The sequence below is a fragment of the Wasmannia auropunctata genome, unplaced genomic scaffold (genome assembly GCF_000956235.1).
Source record: "Wasmannia auropunctata unplaced genomic scaffold, wasmannia.A_1.0 LD336053.1, whole genome shotgun sequence".
NCBI lineage: Eukaryota > Metazoa > Arthropoda > Insecta > Hymenoptera > Formicidae > Wasmannia > Wasmannia auropunctata.
The window spans coordinates 3032495-3052511 of record NW_012026837.1 but is presented as its reverse complement, the minus strand read 5'-3'; the positions used below and the strand labels follow the sequence as shown (position 1 = coordinate 3052511).

Genomic DNA, 20017 nt, shown 5'->3' with positions numbered 1-20017 from the left:
CCCCCCCTCGCGGTCCTCCTTTTCCTTTGCCCCTCTTTTCTATCTTATTATTTCACGTCGGTGCGCTATCGTGCCGCAGTTTGTCTATTTAGTTGCTTATTTAGCCGCTTGTCTATTTGCGTTCCCGCGGTCTGTGGAACCAATTTATACGAATGCAAGGGAATCTTCTGCGGAAAATTAAACGCTCTCTACAAAACTACAATTATGTTACATTGCGGAGAGCATAGTGCAAAACTGCGCAATGGGACTAATTTGAGAAATATAACTGGAGAGAGAGGTGAAAATGCCGCGACACGCGATGATATATATATATATATATATATATATATATATATATATATATATGCAATATTCATGTGTTCAATAGAGTGATGAAAGGTTGCTGACTATTGCTGACTATAAACGTAAGCAGGGTTCTCTTGAAAAATTTTTAACGTCAAAAGAATTTATATCGGTCTTAATATCGGTGTCAAAATAGCTATTATTCTTCGACACTGTTATTAAAATACGAGTATATAATTATTTTTGAAAAAGTAATATATTTTAATATATTTTTTCGAAAAAAAATTTCCCTTATATATAAACATTTTCAACAGATATTTCACTGTCGATACTCTTCTCGCTCATCATTTAAGATTCTCTTAGTCAAGTTTCCGAGTGAATAGCTGAGCGATTTAACGGACAATTGAGAACAAACGCACGCCGCGGTTTTGTTCCCTAATGCGCTAGAGCAAATTAGATCGCTCTGTCTGATGCAAGATTAACAAGAGGCTGCGTCTTACCCGCGCCGATTCTCGCGTGTCTGAGAAACCATAGACCACTGGCAAGGACGGCGAGTTTTTATTACGGTATTTTTGCGGAACTTACGCGCGCTCGTCTATAATCACGTGTTTATAAAATTATTGGCGATTACTGTTCTCTATATGTTCACGTCTGTTTTTTTTCTTTTCATCACGAGGCGCCAGACTTACGAGGAAAGGCAAAAGCGATTACTGCGTCGTAAGACGTTTTCTTGTTACATGTTCCGTTATACATATGTATATACATATTATACGCGTACCAATATTCATGATGCAAACTCGAAGTCTAATATCAGTAATATCGTCGACTCTAATCATATCACGGTGAAAAATGCATTCCTCGATCCAGTATACCAGGATACATAGACAAACTACGTAGGAATTTATGTTCGAAAATAGTTACATATCGCATATTGCGCATCGTTCTAATATTTACCTCGCGAAATCGCGAAAGTCACGGGTAAATAATTGGGAAAGCGCCAAAGCACAAAGTTCACTGTTATCATCGAGAAATAAATATACATCTGCAGGAGTCTCGAAACGACTTTTGAGAATCGAAGGATTCGTAAAGCCACGATTTGAAAGCTTCGCTCGATGAATCGATGAAATGTTTTGGACACATCGTTATCAAGGAATAACAGATCGACGAAAATACGTGATCTTCCAACGATCGCGAATCGCGGGAAAGCAGTTACACGAACATCACGACTCGGGCCGATTTAATTCACGATCGATGCTCCGCACGGAAAAAGACTGTCGACGTAAGAGTTATCATGTAGGTCAATACGACGCGTCTGCAATTTGTGAGATAAATCAGCATAAAATTCAATAAATCAGGCGCAAATGAATTTTTTCCTCGCATAATTTTCGCACGAATCTTGAGACTCTCGGACGGCGTCATCGCGTCGCTTGCGCAACTTCCTCCTCCTTGGAGGCAAAAACAACAATCGATATAAGCTTTAGCTCCGAGCGCTTTAGCGCCGAGAGAAAGGAATGTCGAAGTTAAGCGAATACAAATCTGTGATAGACGGCCATAATTCAAATTTTGATTTAAATTCCACAATTTATCAACGAGAGTGTCGCGCGCGAGGTTACGTACCCCGCGCATACCAACGCATCAGTGCCATCACGTCGTATTATTATAGTTATTAAATGTTATTGTATGTGTCGATCGTGCGGGATGCGATCCGTTTGGCGCGCACCGGTTGGTGCCTCGTAAACAAATCCCCCAAGTGCGATCGATCGTTATACGCTGCTGCAGCGCCGAGGTTCGCCAGAGGCTCTAAATCGCAGCCGCGAAAATTAGTTCGGCGCTCCGCTGAGACATCCATAAAACAGGATCAATAAAACGGTGCGAGAACGCGCGAAGCACAAACACGCGGACCGGCTCATTTGTCAACAGATCTTCATTCAATCAATTATCGCACGTGCGTGAGCGCGCGCGCGCGCGCGCGTTTGCGTGTGTACGCGACACTTCCGAAACATCTTATCATTTCCTCCTTGCGTCACTCCTTAGGCAATTGCGTTCTTGCGATATCACCTCGATGCCGTAAAGCCAAATTGCAAATGACCCTCATTCATAAATATTTAACTACTTGCGAGAAATATCCGACACGTGCGTATGTCCGCGCGACTGCAGTTTGTTGCAAAAAATTCTCACAACAAAAACGAAACGATTTATTATTTTATTATTCCATTCTCCAGCCTTAAAGTACAATTATTAAAATGTCCTCGACAACTCTACAAGATACTTTCGCAAAACACCAATTTGGCGTTCGCTTAAGGATGCACGGAATCAAAGGGGTAACGAAATAATGAGTCTCAAAATTGAGAATTGGAAGAGAGAAAATTTACAAAATCCCGCGCAGAAACGACTAATGCTCGATCGGTTCACGCAACACTAATATTTGTTATGTAAAATGATGTTTACGTTTCGGTTCATATGCGAATTTGAGCGCGCGTCAAAGAGTTGCGCAAATTTGTGCCCGATCGTACGGACCGCGCCGGCGACGACGTCATCGCCGGTATGTACCTATGTGTACACGTGTATAGATTTGACGTATCTCGCATAATTCTGCGCGTGAAACTTACTTTTGCATTCCTCCGGGCTTTCATCCGAATTGTCGGTACAATCGTCCGTTTTGTCGCAGACCCACGAGAGCGGTATGCATCTGCCATTGGCACATCGGAACTGCCTCAAAGAACAAGCTAGCTGGCCTGAGAACCAAAGGAAAAAAGTATACTGAGAAGAGCTCAACACAGATGAAACAGTTAAAACAACTTAACAAAACAAAAAACAAAAAATAACGTAAAGAAACGTAACTTAAGCGTTCAGGAGATCGATCGATCGTAACACACAGTCTTAAATTAATAATTAAAAATTAAACGTTTAAAAATATTGAAAATATATTCGATCGCTCGATTCGCTTGCCGCTTACATCTTCTTCAAGCGTTCGCTTTGCGAAAGCTTTAACTCAAATAAAACGAATTGAGATAACGCCAAGATTTGTAGCGGGTTTATAATTAGAGTGACTCGCCCGTTAGAAGAAACGACTGCGGATGTGCGAGACACGTGCGTCTCGTTCCAATGCAGACGCAGCAATAATAAAATCAAACGTAATCTCCTCGTAGCTCATTTGCGTATCAACTGCTCGACAAGGTTACCTCGCAATTCTCGCTAGCGACAATAGAGACAGACACCTGTATCTCTATCTTCCACGCTAATTGAGCATACGAGAATGAGGGAAACCAATGCGCAGTTCTACTCTTAACATGTGCATTCATTATTCAATTATTCATGTAGACGTATTATTACGTTGCTTTTTTTTGTACATGTACCAACGTTCTAGCGTCATCTGACAGTTTCACTTTCGTTGTACTTTCGTTGACAATGCAATTTCTCCTTACAGGCGAAAAATATTTATTTAAACGATCGTACGAAACGTGAGTTTCCAAATATGAAGAATATATCAGCTTTCGACGGTGATGTTGACGAGCGGATCCGAAATAGTGGATCCGTGAACGGTATAATGTAAACGGCGGGAGAGGGATGGGAGTAATCCAAGCCGAGGTAACAGACTGACGATTTGACAATCGAAATTTTTGCGAATTCACGTATATACGGAGGCTCGTGCATCGATCGAAGAAACACCTTAACAACTCCCAGCGGGAATCGCCGACACGGATTTATCACGTGGGAGGACGTGCGCTGACTATTTCCGCCGCCGCTGCGCTTTACGCCGCCTCGTGTAATTCCACGGTGAAATTATCGGGCGAATAAGCCACTGGAAATCGGAATGTATGCGAACGTCGGAACGGACATGTGCGTGTCTGTGTTGTGTGTACAGCCGAACAGATCAAATAAACGTCCAGCGGTCAGCGGGAGTTCTATTTCGCTGGTTCTTGCGCGGCGCCTGGATTTGCCGGAAGAATCATTACGCTAATTGCGTATCTCTGTAACTCTAGCGTGTGCGCGCCCGGGGATTCTCCTCGCGATGCGTATAACTAAAACACATTTCGCGAACACGCCAGATCGGCTGTAAACCCTGCCACTCGTGGAACAATTCCGTTCTATATAGCGTATACAACACAGGGGGCAGGGAAGTGGCGCAATTTTGTCGACAAATTTTCTTGCTCGAAACAATTCCCCCACATGTACGCTATATACGTTCGAAACTCCGCCGACTTCGGGAATTAAACGAGCGAGTCGAGAGAGCCTTAATCAGGAAAAATCGAGAGAAAATTTGATTCCGTCAGAATTCGCGGCAGCCGCGATTTTCGCATATACGCAACTTTCGATATTTTTTTGTCTCCGTTCCTGTGCAATATACGCGATCGAAAAATTAGCGCTCCTGTTTCAACGCCCAAAAATATTACTCGTAAATCCAGTAATCGAGCAGACGATTTTAAATTCGTTGAAAGACGGAGTTTAAATTGCTCGAATCTATCTTTCTAAATCTCTTGTATAATTTCAATGGTCAGAGTACTCACAAGCGTAAACAAAGAAGCGATGTGGTTTATATGTGCTAGGAAAGCTTTTTCTATTCCTCTTTTTTTGTGAGACTTAAATCGCGACATTCTAATTCTCAATTCTTGACTTAATTATCAGAACACGTGCGCTAACATTTAATAAGCACGGGAATATCGATTAAATACCATATCAAAACAAGAAAATCTATATGAGATAGCCAAGTCGGAAAATTTTTTTTGAATCTTTTGCACATCAAACTAAAAATATAATAAGACGATCTCTCGTTTATACACGTCGCGTGTAAGGAGTATTGCTCGCAACAAATTAAAACTTGCTTTTTACCTCGGAGAAAATTAACTTTCCGATCTGCGTCGACTGTATAAACTTTTAACTTAGCTCGTTTTGAACGTCGCGTGCCATGCAAAATTCGTTATTGCAGAAATCAAAATAAAGTAGCATCGAAATGACTACCAACACTTCACTCCATTTTCCCTCAACGGGAGATGTTAACATGCCATCTGTGTATACCCATCTCTCGCCTCGACACCGAGAGACAGAAACGTGTACACAACAGCCGCGTTCAATGAAAAAGAGCGAGTGTGCGCGACCATTGACAAAACAGGATGACGTCGTCGTGCCTATCGGACTTACATAATGTGCGACTTCGCGTCAGCTGAATCGAACGTCTCGCGGGCCGCGGCGCTTTTTCGGGGGCTCGTCCCTCCGCGTTCCGGAGGGATGACGCGAGCGATTGAGACCGCGACAGAACGTGTACTCGAGACGATCTCATTCGAATACAATACAGCCAATCAATTTGGAAATTGTCTAAATTAAATTTAGATTAACGTTATCAGTTTTCTGGATATCACAGGTCTGATGTAACAGTAACACTAACATCATTAATTTCTGAGATGCAAAGATTTCTGATATAATAATGTGATTTTCATAATTCGATTTTGAGGGCGACATTGTATTCGACATTCGACGCGATGAGAGCGGAAATTTCGGAGATGGACTCGGGGTGAGAGAAACGGCCGCCATGAAATCCCCTCTCGCGTCCTCGACCGGCGTGTTTTTTTTCTTTTCATTTTAGAGGCTTCGCAGAATCTCGTCTCTCTCTTTCGAAATAATACGCGATTTCACAATGCTATTAATTTCTTTGACGCGCGTCTCACAATCAACGACGCGAAATACCGACGATGACGTTGACAGTCAATAACAGCACGACAATCAATACGACTATACGATCGTAAATAAATCGATTTGTCTCCTCCCGATATCTGACGGTGACCAATAACGCGGGATAAATAATCCGCCCTCGAGAGAGGGAGAGAGAGAGAGAGAGAGACATCGACGTTAAAATCCGAGTCTCATTGACGCGCCTCTCGGAAACAGGGGGGAAGGGAGGGGGAGAGAAGGGCAGCGGCGCAAAGGCGAACGAAGTCATAACTAAGAAATTCATCGAAATGTCGGGATGTATTATTGAAGATTGCCAGAAATGAACGCGAGAGACAGGTCGCGGATTTCGTCGCGAGGACCGCGATGTTAGCTGGGTGTATACGAGCCAAGCTTCACAGGACCAGCTTCGCTCTCTCTCTCTCTCTCCCTCTTTCTCTCTCACCCCCCGCGACCGTTCCCCTAGCGCTCATCCCTTTCGCTCGCTGTCGCTCCACGAAAATGGTTTCGCGTTTCTGAAACAAAAGTGCGGAACTTACTGTCGGTCGAGAAAGAGTCCGCGGCTGCCAGCACGGCCAGCGCGACGAGCAGCAGCACGCCACGGGATTCTCGCCCCATAACAACCCTCTTTCTTCTCACGGTCGTGTCCTTCGTGCCTCCGTTCCACCACTGTGTCACGGCGAACTACTACCACCACCACCAACCACCACCACCACCCAGCGGCAGCGGGCACCACCACCGTTGCCAACCTCTCGGTGCTTCCTGCCGCGACAGTTTCTTCTCCCCGCCTCGTCTCGTTCGCCTATCGTCGTCTTTCTCTCTCTCTTTCTCCTCTCTCTTTCTTCTCTTCCTCTCGCAAATATCGATCAACAATAACAATAACAACAACGCGCACTGCTGTCGGACGGAGCGGCGATCACTGTCGCAGCAGCCTCCTCATAAGACCACGCGGTCCAGCCGTTCGGTATCCTCAAACGGAGCAATCGCGACGTCTCGCGCTCTCTCTCTCCTCGTCTTTCTCATGAACGCGCCGCAACCTTCGCCGCCGCCTCGTTGCGTCCTTTTCTGCCTGCCTGCCTGTCAGTCAGTTGGTCAGTCAAGTCAGCCAGTCAGTCAGTCAGTCAGTCGCCTTCTCGCGATGTTACGCGCGGCAAGAAAAATCACACTCCGCGAAGTGGTGAGACCGACCGGCCCGCCCCGTGTGCGGCCACCTCCGTGCGCGTCTCGCGAGGTATATTATCCGTCCTTCTCCCTCGCCTTTCCTCGCCCGCTGCGTCGATGCTCCGACAGTGGCGGATTGTCGCGCCGGAGGCCGTCAGCGCCCTCCGATTTCGGGCCTCGGGGCGGATCTCCAACGCGGGTCCTCCTCGAACTTACGCATCTGCAAAAATCGCATCGCAAAATAATGATCCTCAAAGCGGGGATTTTGAAGTCCGGCGAACTAACCGCGAGCACGTTATTCCAGCGCTACGCGGAGACAACGCGAGAAAGAGAGCCCATATCGTCGTGTTTCGTTTCCTCATGAATGGGCCGTCATTACAAACCACTATAGAATATCGTAGCAGCAGACCGTTATCCATACCCCACATCCGCGTTTCAAAACCCTCTCTTTATCTCCATTTTCGAATTCCGACCAATTTAGTTGATGATTTAGTTGATGAAACCGAGGTCATTTCGCGCGCGCCTCTCCATGTTATATAATTTAAAGAGTTACGATGGAAATGCTCGTAAAAATGCGAGAATTCAGCATTTATATTTTAAGTCACATAATTATCATTTATAATTCGATACCTGAATGAACTCTCTTTCTCTCCTTTTCACTTTTATTTACATATATTCTCTCGCTCTCTCACTCATTCTCTCTCTCGCTCTCTCTCTCTCTCTCTAACATTTTCTTAATTTGAAATGTTTACCAATGACAGAAGATCTCGAAATTAGTGTCCGAACTCCTGCGTGTCCTTTAATCCGCCACTGCGATTACAGCCGGTTTCTTGTCGCTTCTCTCGTCCACGCTCGATCGCCCAGCGAAGTAACGCCGCTCTCTGTCTCTCTCCCCCTCGCGCGTTCTCCCGGGCGAGACTACACCGGCCGACCAGCGCGACTCTGACGCACCGACATCGCGCCACCTGCGCGCGCAGTCTTTCGCTCCTCTCCATTTCCATTGTGCGCGCGATCTACCTTCCTCCTCGCACCGATGGGCGCCGAGCCGGCGCGGCGTTGAAACGTTATACGCGACTCGCGAAAGTCGCGTTCACGGCGTTCGCGCGCCGAGTCGGCACGGCATGCGAATCGGCGTCCACGGTCGCCGATCGTACGATACCGCGGCCCAGCTTAACCCGGAAAGGCCTGGGTACCGCCTCCTTCCGCAATGGCAACGAACGAAGCGACGGCGTGAAATTTGTGCGCTCACGCGGCGCGTTCGCCGGCGCGCCACGCACGCACACGCGCGCATCTCTGCACCTGTGCGCGCGGATCGGCTGTTATTCCCCAATGGAATTTGTTTTTTTTTTGTTTTTCTTACTTGTCAATTGAATGGGACGTCTAGTCGTTTGCCTCTCACGGATGTCAATATTTGCCCGTCTGAAGCGTACACACTCGCTCTTTTACAAATATGTCGTATACAAGGATCACAAAATAATACAGCTTTATATGTCAATATTTATATATATATGTATATATATATATATATATATATATACACACACACATTACATAATTTTTCGATTCTTCAAAATGACAATGTTATATTCGCTAGTTTGGCAATAATCCAATTAAAGAATATGTAGGATAAAATAATTCAAATTAGCGGAATATATGAGGTGAATTTTACAATCTTTATAAAAATTAATGAACGGACAAGTGGCCATTAATTATTAGTTTGACTTTGAAAAAATAATTGTATTACTATCAATATGTACATCCATAATAAACATTTAATTTTAAAGATTGTAAAAAAAGTATTGGAACTAAAACTATTAAAAATCACAGACTTCGGACTTACTTTGTGTACAAAGGGACAATAACACGGATATTTCACTATTATTCATTGTCTGTGTGAGACTGCGTGCTCCACATCAATATATCAGATCCGTTGGAAGCCAGGAAACAGTTCTTCTGTGGATGAACGCTTATAGATACGGTAGGATGCTTGGTGGGTTTAAAGCCCGAGAGCTTCGCGACCACCTTCTGCGAGACGAGATCCCAAATCCATAGCTTTCCATCCGCCGAGCCGGAAAGAATTTTCGTATCCTGACAGTCTACGCTCGACTCCAGACAGAGATCCTTTCCGGTGTGTCCTGCGAACTCGCCGAGTAACTCTCCCGAGTCCTTGTCGAGCAATCTAATTACATCGTCCGCGCAACTGACAACCAGACATTGGCCATCTCTGGTAAAACTGGCGCATGTAATTGCATCTGAAAAAACCATGTATTGTGTTACGTAATACTGCCTTACTTTCTAACCAGCAAAGTTTTAAATCTATTGCCTGGTAACTCTTACCTCCCACATAATCCTCACAAAGTTCTCCCACTCGTATATCATATGTGCGTACTTTGCCATCAAAAGAGCCGGACAGGATTTCGTGGTCCGAAACTCTCACGCTAGAAATGGAATCCTTGGCATCGTTCAAGGTCTGCACCGCTTCTTGCGCCTTGGAACGGCTGTCCCAACACATAACGCTGTTGTCGCGAGATCCAGAAACGATCATTGACGATTCTTCATTAAATCTGCGAATATGCAACGAGAAACATATTAAGCTCAGATAAAAGAAGAAGCTTGCGTTTTAAAAACACCACGTTTAAACATTGTAACATAAAAATCATCACATGTATATAACTTTCAAGTTTTAAAAATCAGTACACTTAATTATTCTTAATCAAGGCAGAATTCGATTGGCGCTACTAATTAAAAACCATGCTTATATTTTTATAATTATAAATTTCAACAAATCTGACTATAACAATCCTTAACATGTGTACTGTATTATTGAATAAAATATAGCGATGAGACTCAATTGCAGATAATGTATTATTTACACATTTAAGTACCTGACGGTTGTGACAGGACCCGCATGTCCCCTGAAACGACGCACAGGCATGCCCGTTGCCACGTCCCAGACGATTACAGATTTGTCTAATCCGCAAGATGCTATCTGGCTGCTGTCGCATGACGCGCAGGCATCCATGACCTCGTCGCCGTGTCCACCATATGTTTTCAACGTAGCAGACTTGTATGGATTCCATAGCTTCAGCTTCCTGTCCGACCCACACGTTATGCAATATGAACCGTCCACTGAAATACAGAAACCACATTTCCATATACATACATACAGTTTTATTTGAAATTATATTGTCTTAACCAAAGTATAAACCAAATAAATTTCCTTACCACTGAACCGTACAGATCTGATGGCCCCTTGCTTGCAGTCAATCTCTGTCTCAAATTTGTATTCAATACTCATTTTTCTTTCCCTTCGAGCTTACATACACTGAAGTTCGATAATTTTTTTCAATGTATCAGAGCGATGCTTCTCTCGTAGTTCTTTGACGATTCAATTTATCGCGAACAGAAGTGCTACATTTTGTTTATTGGAACGCAGCACGCTAATGGATAACAGTGATCTGACAACTGAAATCAAGTATAAAAACAATAAAAATTTAACAAGATTCTTCGAATTAAAAATACAATAAGGCAGATGAGAATCAGCGTGATTATTGGTACGCAATATTTAATTTACATGAAATTTACTTTATTCCAAAGTCAGACGTTTCGGCTATCTTTCTTAGCCATCTTCAGTGACAAATTACAAAAATTACATATAACTCTTGTAATTTGTCACTGAAGATGGCTAATGTCTATTTCTACCAATGTAGATTAATTTTAATCTCGGTTTAATTCACTGTTTATCTTTTTCTAATTTTTAGAACTGGAAAAAGATATAATATATGTTAAACCGAGAATTAAAGTTAACCTACATTGGTAGAAATGAAGTTAAGAAAGATAGCCGAAACGTCTGACTTTGGAATAAAGTAAATTTCATGTAAATCAAATTGCGTACCAATATCCACGCCGATTCCTGTCTGTCTTACTTACTTATTGTATTTTCAAGTATAAACTTATATTCCGAAAACTTAATATTTCCGAAAAGATTCCTAACCTAGCGACGAAAACATCGACACAACAAACTACATATACAGGCTGCACTGGCTGCAGCCACAGTCCACTGGTCCACAGTACATATTATTGCGTAACCAATCAGAACTCAGAAGCGTTACGCGATACGCGTTACATAAAAAATCTCTGCCATGGGACGGCACCCTAAAAGCAGAGAGGATCAAGTATCCGGTTCGAATCTCCGCTAAGTGAGGTTCGAATCTTCGCTAAGTGAGGTTTGAGTCTCCGCTAAGTGGGATTTGAGACATTTGAGTCTCCGCTAAATTTATATTTTACTCATTGTCAGAGGAGCAGGCTCAAATCAAACCCCACTTAGCAGAGACTCGAACCACATTTTAGCGGAGGTTTATTGAATTTATTCTCCCGCTGCACTTATAGCGCGCATGCATTCGAACCCCACTTAGCGAAGATTCGAACCTCACTTAGGGTGCCGTCCCATGGCAGAGATTTTTCATGTAACGCGCGTATCGCGTAACCAATCGGAAGCGTTACGCGTTTTCTGTAACGCATAATTTATTTGCATATAGGGACGGGCACCCTTAGGTATATACATACATATAAGTAGAGCAACAATTCTACGTGCACGAAAATAAACTGCACAGTGCACGTACGCGAGCTAAAGGTGAGTTCACGCCATCTGACGTATGCACAACTTTTCTCTTTCCCATCGATTTCGCGCGCATGCGGATAAACGCATGCGGACGACCATGTGACTGCCACTCGACAGCCTCGTAATTAAGCGCAGGCGGCCCGCAGAAAATTTTTTTTTACATACTCCTTAACGTAAAACATTACTTGTTTCATTATTATTCCATGTTCGCACACGGTTATTAAAATTATTTTGCTTTAATAAAAAGTATCCTTCTTCCTTCGCGAAATGTTATTTCATAAAATGAATTATCCGAAGTAAAACTTTTAACCGTATACTGTTTCGATCTCGACATATCTAAAAATTTAAATTATACGCTTCGTACCAATATTTATTAAATAATACGCGACACATTTGCAAGTGTTTGTACAATTTTGCCTTATTAAAATAATATCGACTTTTATAATTGTTATTCTTAAACATACAACACGTCGTACAAGTTGATTTGAGACGCGCAAAATTTATCGATCCTATTTCCATAAGAAGATGATGTAATTTCCATATTTTATCGTTCATTAAATCGAGAGGAATCAATTATTCCATGTCGTCTAATTATGTTCCCCCGCTGGAGTTGTGGGTCTGACGGCACCACATATTTTGGCAAGTGTTTGTGCCAAAGCGCCACTGCGCAATCCCACGGTTCCGCGGACGATCATCAGCGACGCCGACGGGAGGGATATCGGTTCCCGCTGTTGCGTAGTAAGTGAAGTTATATAGGGGTGTGCGGAAGAGTTGACGCGCGTGTTCGTCCGAAGGAAGAGCTCTCGTAAGAAACGGCATGATGCTCAGCGGTACCGGTTCACCCTTGTACGCGTGGCGCACGTCCGTGATCGTTTCAGGCGAACTTAGAACTAAGTGTATCAGCAGTGACAATGCGTTGTGATCTTAGTTGTCGTTGTACGAAAAAGTCGAGGCCGTCGTCGTCGCCGTCGCCGCCGCCCGCGCCGTCGCCGACGTCGTCGTCGTCGTCGTCGTCGTTGCCGTCGTCGCTGCCGCCGTCGTCGCCGTCGCCGTCGTCACCGGACGCGCGTTGTCGCTTACCTCGATATTGGGCACCGGTATCCCAACACGGTCCGTCGTGGGATGGCAGCGGCCCTAAAGAAAAATCACTCACGTAGAAGATTGGCCGCCCTCACGTTCCTCTCCAACATCTCCCTCGACGGCAGCCACCGGGACACCAAGTTCGCCGTCCTGTCACGCGGTGGACCGACTCACGCACGCAGGCCTAGCAGCGATGGCCAGTCAGACCAGCAGCAGCAGCAGCAGCAGCAGCAGCAGGCGGTGCTGGAGGAGGTGTGCCGGAGCGCCGACCTCGTCGCCTCCATGGAGGAGATGCTAGACGGGGGCTGTCCACGGCAGGAGACGCACGATTCCCCCCGGAACGAGACGCTAGAGCAGAACAACTCGCCGCAGCCGGTGCACAAGAGCACCGACCACAACTCCTTCAGTTCCGATTCGGATGGACTGCTCACTCCCGCCAAGGCAGCGGTTACCATGTTCTTGGAGCAGGAGAGAAGTCACTTGCAGTTCTCTTGCGGCATGCACAGTTCGTTTAGAGAACGGTAAATTTGTTTACTCGTCCGACCCGAGGCTCGCTCAAGTTAATGTCATGATCTCTTGTTACGCTGCTCCGAGCGAGCTATCAGCAATGTACGAAAATACAGAAACAGCATGATTTGTCAAGGTGATGTGCGATAGGAGGATAACAATCCGCTCCAGATCCATAAACAGCCGAATGAAAAACGCCGAGTTAAATACATAAATTATATTTAACAGCCTTGTTGTCTGTACAAGATAATCTTAAAAGCATCTGAAAACTAATTTCCTTTAGAATTATTTTTCCTCTAAATAAGATATTGCTTATCACAAGTAAATTAATAATACATTTTTTTTATCTTATCTTTTAAGCCTTTGTTTCAGAAATAGGCCGTGATAGCCTATGATAATAGAACTGATTGAACTTGCAAAGTAAACAACAATATGTACATCAGTTTAGATTCTCATCGCTAAATTGATTGTGAAAGTTTTAATACGAATGATCTTAAATTAAAATTTATATATATTCTATGGTAAAATAATTTATTAGACTACAAGTAGCAGACGATAATTTGGCCGCGCGTATATGTATCTCATAAATGTTTCAAATATTCTAAATTATAAATAAATATATCAAATACCTTAAACATCCTTTCGATAACAGAAATTGTTGGTAATTAAACGCGCATGAAAATCTCTGCGCTATAATATTCTATCTCAAAGACTGTCTTGCTACAGATAGGATTGAATGACACTTAATGGATTCAGATAACACTATCAAAAGCGTCTACAGTATCACAAACAAAAACATCGTGAAACTTGATTGCATTCCTTTCACATTGCTTGCATATCTGGTGTATAATTCATTTATGTACTGTGTATATACATTTATGTATAATAATGATTTTTTTTTATTTAGCTATGATTTCTTAACGAATTTAGAAAGATGGTATTAAAAATACCTACATAAAAATATAGATACCTGAACTTTGTTTAATAAGAAATTAAAATTTAGTATTTCTTAATTAAATTTTAGACAAACAAGACATGTGATCTTATTTTTCATTTTATTTTAACATAAGATTTTGTTTCATAGAACGCCAGTTTATGAATTAGGCGTAAAAATATTCAACAAGAAATGAAACCATTATTAAATTAATTTCTTCAATATCAAATTGTCTCAAATTTGATAAAAAAAGAGAGAATGATATCATAAATTCTTTTGAAATAATAATATTCTATATGTACTTGCGTATTTTAATGTTTTATTTAATATAATATTCTTAGAACGGGAACTACCGGAAGCGACTATTCCTTACCAGAAAGACGTGTGGGCTCTCTACAATACAAGAAGCGCATAAGTCATCAAACATCTACGCTTTCGGAAGATATTAAGCATCAGTACAATAGTAGCAACGAAAGCATTGGCTCCGTACATTCGAAAGCACAATCGTCAAAACCAAAGACAAAGGCAGTGAACAATGTGCAACCTGTTTCTACAAATAGTAGCATAATACCAGAAATTACAAAAGAATTGCGTTTGATGCAACGGCCTGTGAATGGCTGTAAATTTGGGGACGATAGAATGGTTTTGGTGTCGAACCAACATGTGCCATTTGTAATATTTTCTGCTATTCCATACAATAAAGGACAACGTTCCAGCTGGTAAGGCTGTTGTGTTGATATAAAAATATTTAATTTGTACATAAATTATTTAAAAAAAAAAAAGGATATACTTTAACTTAACTTTTAACTTAACTTATTTAATTTTTTGAATTAACGTTTCAATATAATAACTTGTACTCTAATGAAATTATATTTTAACATGATTACAGGTCAGAATTACGTAAAGATACATGTCGAAGGAAAAATGTGTCATCTCAAAGACCATTATCGGCAATTAATGATAATATTGATCCGTTTGGATTGCTGGGTATAGAGCATGCTAAGGATGGCCAAGTATTAAAGATTTTTTTACTTCTTTGATTCCAATTCTAAAACACGAATAATGTGCTCAATTATCAATTAATTTTATAGGAAATATCCTATGGGCAACTACTTGTACCATCTCGGCAATTCCAAAGAGATAAAAAATTGAATCTAAATGAGAACGAACCTATGGAACTTACGCATTTTATACCTAATAAACATCATGTGGTACAAAGGTATAGCAACAAATTATGTTTATTAGAATAACTTATTTCTACTATGTTTAATTTGACATCACACAGTTCATGTAATTGTATCGTGTATATACACAATATATATGCACACATACACATTTCTACACACACGCATACAAATTGTATATGTTTATATTATTTTTTTTTATATTTTTATTTATGTATCCTACACATAGTCTTTACTTAAGATTTAGATAAGAGTTAAAAGAAATCATTAGACAATGAACTCTCTTCAACTTTCTTCAGTATATAAGATGTCTAGCTTTTGTGATATCTGCTCTAAAATTAACAAGCTAATTTTTTTCCTTCAAATACAGATTTATTAATAGTGTGAAACAAACATTGAGAAAAAATTTACTATTTGTGAAAGAATTTCTTATCTTAGCAATCATTTCGTAATCTAATAATTCAGTTTGTAATTTAATAATTCATAGCTACAATATTAGCTAGGCATCTTTTTAATCTCTTTCAATCATAGGTAATACATACATGGATTCACATATCATATATTTGTTTTTATAAAAAACATCAACCATCTTTTTGCAGGACAAAAACAATTACTTGGAATGTGGATCACAAAAAATGGTAAAAATTATTGTACAATATATGTGTAATGAGCTATAGAAATGTTAGATAGATTTATGTGCATACAGATACAAGGGTCTACAACAAGTATGTTTCTTAAAATTTTGTTATTCTATTAATTCTGCAAAAGATGTGTTGTAAAAATTACTCATTAGATCATCCATAATCATTTTATAATATCTATACTGGTAATGTTGATATATTGCATTTTATAAATAAGATATATATGTATATTTTTATATGAAAATACAATTTTATATTTTATATTAAATACAATTATAATTTTTCTATTAAATTTTCATATATTTCGGGAGAAATAAATATTTTATATAAAATCATATTTATTTCTTTCACTGAAACATATAAAGATTTAATAGAATAAATTCTATTTAATACAGAAAATACATAAAATTTTTTTATTGTAAAACTTACTGTACTAAAATTATATTGAAAGTATATTCACATTGTTCATTTTTAATACATGTATATATATCTATCATGTAAAAATTGCACGCATACATATTTTTATAAAATTCACTACAATATTTCATGACTGTATACACATTGCAGAATAATTTCATTATATTTTTGCAATAATATATCTGAAGAAAAACTTGCTATTTTTAAGCATTTTAAAATTATATAAATGTATTATTATATGCATGTATTCGTATATGTATTTATTATATTTTTTACATGTTTAAATAATATTCCAGAAACCTCTCGTATGCTTTTTAAAATATTAAATTATTAAATCTTTTATAAATTTAAAATCAATTTTTTGTTAACGAGAATTGATCAAAGAGACTGTTATTGTTAAAATATAAAAAATTCCAAATTTTTATTATTTATAATCCATTAAAATAAAATTCTTTCAAATGTAACAATCTATTAAAATCATATTCTCAAATGTAATAATTTTTATTAATAATATTCTTTTACTTATGATTTTCTCACAGAAGCTAAGAATCTTTACAGCATTCTCAGTATTTTTCCTTTAATTCTATCGTTTATTTAATGAGAAAAATGCAATTCTGGAATACATTAAATATTGCATGCCATATAATGAAATAATTAGATAATACATTTTATAATGCATTCTTTTTTTTATTTTAGGTGTCTTTCTTATGATACAGCTACAAATCGTGCTCATTACATAACTTCCGAGTCTCCACCATTGTCTTTTAGTGCTGATTCTAAAGGTAAATACAAAAAAAAATAGAATTAAAATTTTTTTATCAGATTGATATGCAATATATTAATATATGTAATTATTTTACTGCATATTGTTACAGTTTATGATTGGGATGAACAATCTACCCAATATAATCCAAATTTATTGGATGATCCAGAACTTATTGCCGGAAAACATAGAACGTTACTAACATTTACATCATATATGGTATGAATATCTTAATTCTGTATGTTTTAATTGTGATTTTAAGAGAGAATTTTTATACAACTCAATATTTTACAATCATATATAGGCATCTGTAATTGATTACGTAAGGCCTTCCGATTTAAAGAAAGAATTAAATGATAAATTCAAAGAAAAGTTTCCACATATTCAACTCACTCTCAGTAAACTTCGCAGGTAGGTTTACCTATATATAATTTATAATCTCAATTCTTGTGCTGCTATTATCTTACAAGTCTTTTTTTTTTCAGCTTAAAACGAGAAATGAGAAAAATAGCTAAATTAGAATACGGTATTGATTTACTCACTGTCGCAATGGCCTATGTATATTTTGAGAAACTTATTCTTCGAAATATCGTGACGAAGCAGACACGGAAGTTATGTGCTGGCGCTTGTTTGCTCCTCGCAGCGAAATTGAATGACGTGAAGGGCGATATTCTTAAATCCCTCATCGAGGTACTTTTATCTTGTAATACGTAGTATAATAAAGTTTTTACACAATAATTATAATTACTGTTTGTTTACAGAGAATTGAGGGTGTATTCCGATTAAATCGCAAGGACTTAATTACGTCTGAGTTTGCCGTGTTGGTAGCTTTAGAATTTGGTTTGCATTTGCCAACATGGGAAATATTTCCTCATTATCAGCGACTAATTTATGAATCCTGACATCCTTTCGTATCGTTCTTTTTATGCAATTTCAAAGCCTCTTTGTGAGAAAATCTCGGAACGGTAAAAGCATATCCGTAATAAATAATCTTATTGTCTGAAAATCGTATAAATAAGTTAAAGCATTACTGCATGTTCGACATACATTTTCTTTCCGCTACTTCGACTTAACAGTTTTGACTTATTCACTTGTGTATGGTTTCATGTAAAGAGCCATATAATAAGTAATTACGATTAAGAGATTAATGAGAATATAAGTTTTTGATTGTAATCATTTCTTCTTGCAAGTTACCAATGTAGTAGTTACTGCATGCTGTGAATATTTTATTATTTGAATAATTTTAATTGTCTGTTTGGGATATACATATATCAGTAAATGGATAATGTTAAAAAGTATTTCCGTTTAATACATATTAGCATATTATTAAAATGTTTGTTTTATAAAATGTAAATGTTATATAGTTATGGAAGAGAGAGAAATTTATGAAATATAACTCTTGAATATTGTCTTATAAAAGATATTATGTCAGAGTGGTTTTGTGATATGCAATTTTTTTTAGATAAGATAAATACATATATGATTAAGTTTAAAAAAATGAATTTGTTTTAACAATTGCACTTTTTTATACATTTCACCGTTTTTCTGTATCAAAATATGTACATATATAGTCGTAATCAATTAAATAATAGAAATAATATATAGCAAGAGAAAGATGTACTTCAAACAAACTGCTTAAATAATCCTTTTGTTTGAAATAAAAAATGTATTAAATAAAAATGTTTCTTTGGAGAAGAATATCAAGCAATTTTTTTCTTTCAAATAAAAACAGTTTTTATCTTAAACATTTTTGAATTATAAAAATTATTTCGTTGATTTGTCTTTAAGTGTATCTTTCTGTTCTTTTCTCTGTATGATATCATTATACATACCACAAAACTACTGTTCTTTTTATTTAAAAAAATTGTTTAGATTTTCACCAAAAAAATTTGTTTTTAATGTTATAAAATTGCTATGTGTACGAAATAATAAAAGCTTGGTATTTCTTACTAATGTAACAGAATATAAAATTAAATATAAAATTATGGACACACACACACACACACACATACACACACAAAAGAAAAGCTTAAGAGAGGATTTCTTACAAATCTTAACGTGATAGTTAAAACTTAAAATAAGATGTTATGTACTTATATGGCAGCAAATAATCAGATTAAAAATAGATATATTATGCAATGATTACATGTTTTTTGTTGAACTAATATTAATATTAATGATGCTACAGTAGAAATATTATCCATTTATAACAATGAGTATATTTATAATAATACAAAATTTTTATTATATGGCTTGCATGGAAAAAAGGTCTTCGTAAACATTTACTCAAAGTCATATACGTGTAAACATCATATGTATTCGATATACATTCAATTTTTTCGTCTCTATAATTTAATATCACAAAAATATATATATTATACATTCATGGTATAAACAAAAATATTCTGGTAAAAGTTACACTTCAAGTTTATAATTCACATTAATTAATATATTCTTCTAACTTTTAAATAATCCATATAGTGATCAAGAGTATATCATAAGTTATTATTGGAACATGAGTGTCTTGCTTTGAAATCTTATTTGTTTTGTAATATAGAAGTAAATTGTTTTTAATTTATATATATATTATATATATATATATATATATATAATTAGATACATATTTTATTATAAGTATAATATATATTATAATATATATTTATAATATATATTGTAATATATATTTTATTATAACACTAATCAATATATATATTTTTTTTATTTAGTATCGACTTTCCCATTTTCTTCGTTTTAATCATTGAT

At 38.3% G+C, this 20017-nt stretch overlaps 3 protein-coding genes across 10 annotated transcripts in view; 1 reads left to right on the top strand and 2 right to left on the bottom strand.

The window, feature by feature from the left end:
- Window positions 1-8010, bottom strand: part of LOC105451095 (very low-density lipoprotein receptor-like) — a 30203-nt gene extending 22193 nt beyond the window's left edge. For 3 of the 4 annotated variants that reach the window (XM_011691343.1, XM_011691344.1, XM_011691346.1), the window contains exons 1-3: window positions 7860-8009; window positions 6486-7327; window positions 2892-3017 (exon numbers count right to left, since the gene is read on the bottom strand). In XM_011691343.1, coding sequence (XP_011689645.1) covers window positions 2892-3017; window positions 6486-6564 — 205 coding nt within the window. In that variant the 5' untranslated portion in view covers window positions 6565-7327; window positions 7860-8009. Of the gene's footprint in view, window positions 1-2891; window positions 3018-6485; window positions 7328-7859 lie in introns of all 4 variants that reach the window. The other variant, XM_011691342.1, reaches the window with a different exon arrangement.
- An 844-nt stretch (window positions 8011-8854) lies between these two features.
- On the bottom strand, window positions 8855-11728 carry LOC105451094 (WD repeat domain-containing protein 83). 4 transcript variants are annotated; one of them, XM_011691341.1, is made up of 5 exons: window positions 11674-11728; window positions 10333-10572; window positions 9993-10236; window positions 9445-9671; window positions 8855-9359 (listed from the first exon to the last, which is right to left on the bottom strand). In XM_011691341.1, the coding sequence occupies exons 2-5, from the start codon at window positions 10403-10405 to the stop codon at window positions 8986-8988; spliced, it is 918 nt and encodes a 305-aa protein (XP_011689643.1). In that variant the 5' UTR covers window positions 10406-10572; window positions 11674-11728; the 3' UTR covers window positions 8855-8985. The 4 variants fall into 4 exon arrangements, with proteins under 4 accessions (XP_011689643.1, XP_011689641.1, XP_011689642.1 ...); XM_011691339.1 differs by lacking the exon at window positions 11674-11728 and adding an exon at window positions 11102-11250; XM_011691340.1 differs by lacking the exon at window positions 11674-11728 and adding an exon at window positions 11003-11165.
- A 736-nt stretch (window positions 11729-12464) lies between these two features.
- LOC105451093 (CDK5 and ABL1 enzyme substrate 2) lies at window positions 12465-18549 on the top strand. 2 transcript variants are annotated; one of them, XM_011691336.1, is made up of 10 exons: window positions 12465-13329; window positions 14591-14968; window positions 15139-15262; window positions 15341-15468; window positions 16033-16071; window positions 17188-17273; window positions 17367-17473; window positions 17559-17665; window positions 17740-17944; window positions 18016-18549. In XM_011691336.1, the coding sequence occupies exons 1-10, from the start codon at window positions 12851-12853 to the stop codon at window positions 18154-18156; spliced, it is 1794 nt and encodes a 597-aa protein (XP_011689638.1). In that variant the 5' UTR covers window positions 12465-12850; the 3' UTR covers window positions 18157-18549. The 2 variants fall into 2 exon arrangements, with proteins under 2 accessions (XP_011689638.1, XP_011689639.1); XM_011691337.1 differs by lacking the exon at window positions 16033-16071.
- The last annotated feature ends 1468 nt before the right edge of the window (window positions 18550-20017 follow it).

Coding starts and splice junctions, on each gene's coding strand:
- LOC105451094 (XM_011691341.1), bottom strand. CDS start 10,405: ATGAGTATTGAATACAAATTTGAGACAGAGATTGACTGCAAGCAAGGG. Junction 9,672..9,992: donor GGTCCTGTCACAACCGTCAG/GTACTTAAATGT, acceptor GCATATTCGCAG/ATTTAATGAAGAATCGTCAA. Junction 9,360..9,444: donor TTGTGAGGATTATGTGGGAG/GTAAGAGTTACC, acceptor TGGTTTTTTCAG/ATGCAATTACATGCGCCAGT.
- LOC105451093 (XM_011691336.1), top strand. CDS start 12,851: ATGGCAGCGGCCCTAAAGAAAAATCACTCACGTAGAAGATTGGCCGCC. Junction 15,263..15,340: donor AGCATGCTAAGGATGGCCAA/GTATTAAAGATT, acceptor TTAATTTTATAG/GAAATATCCTATGGGCAACT. Junction 17,274..17,366: donor TTTTAGTGCTGATTCTAAAG/GTAAATACAAAA, acceptor ATATTGTTACAG/TTTATGATTGGGATGAACAA.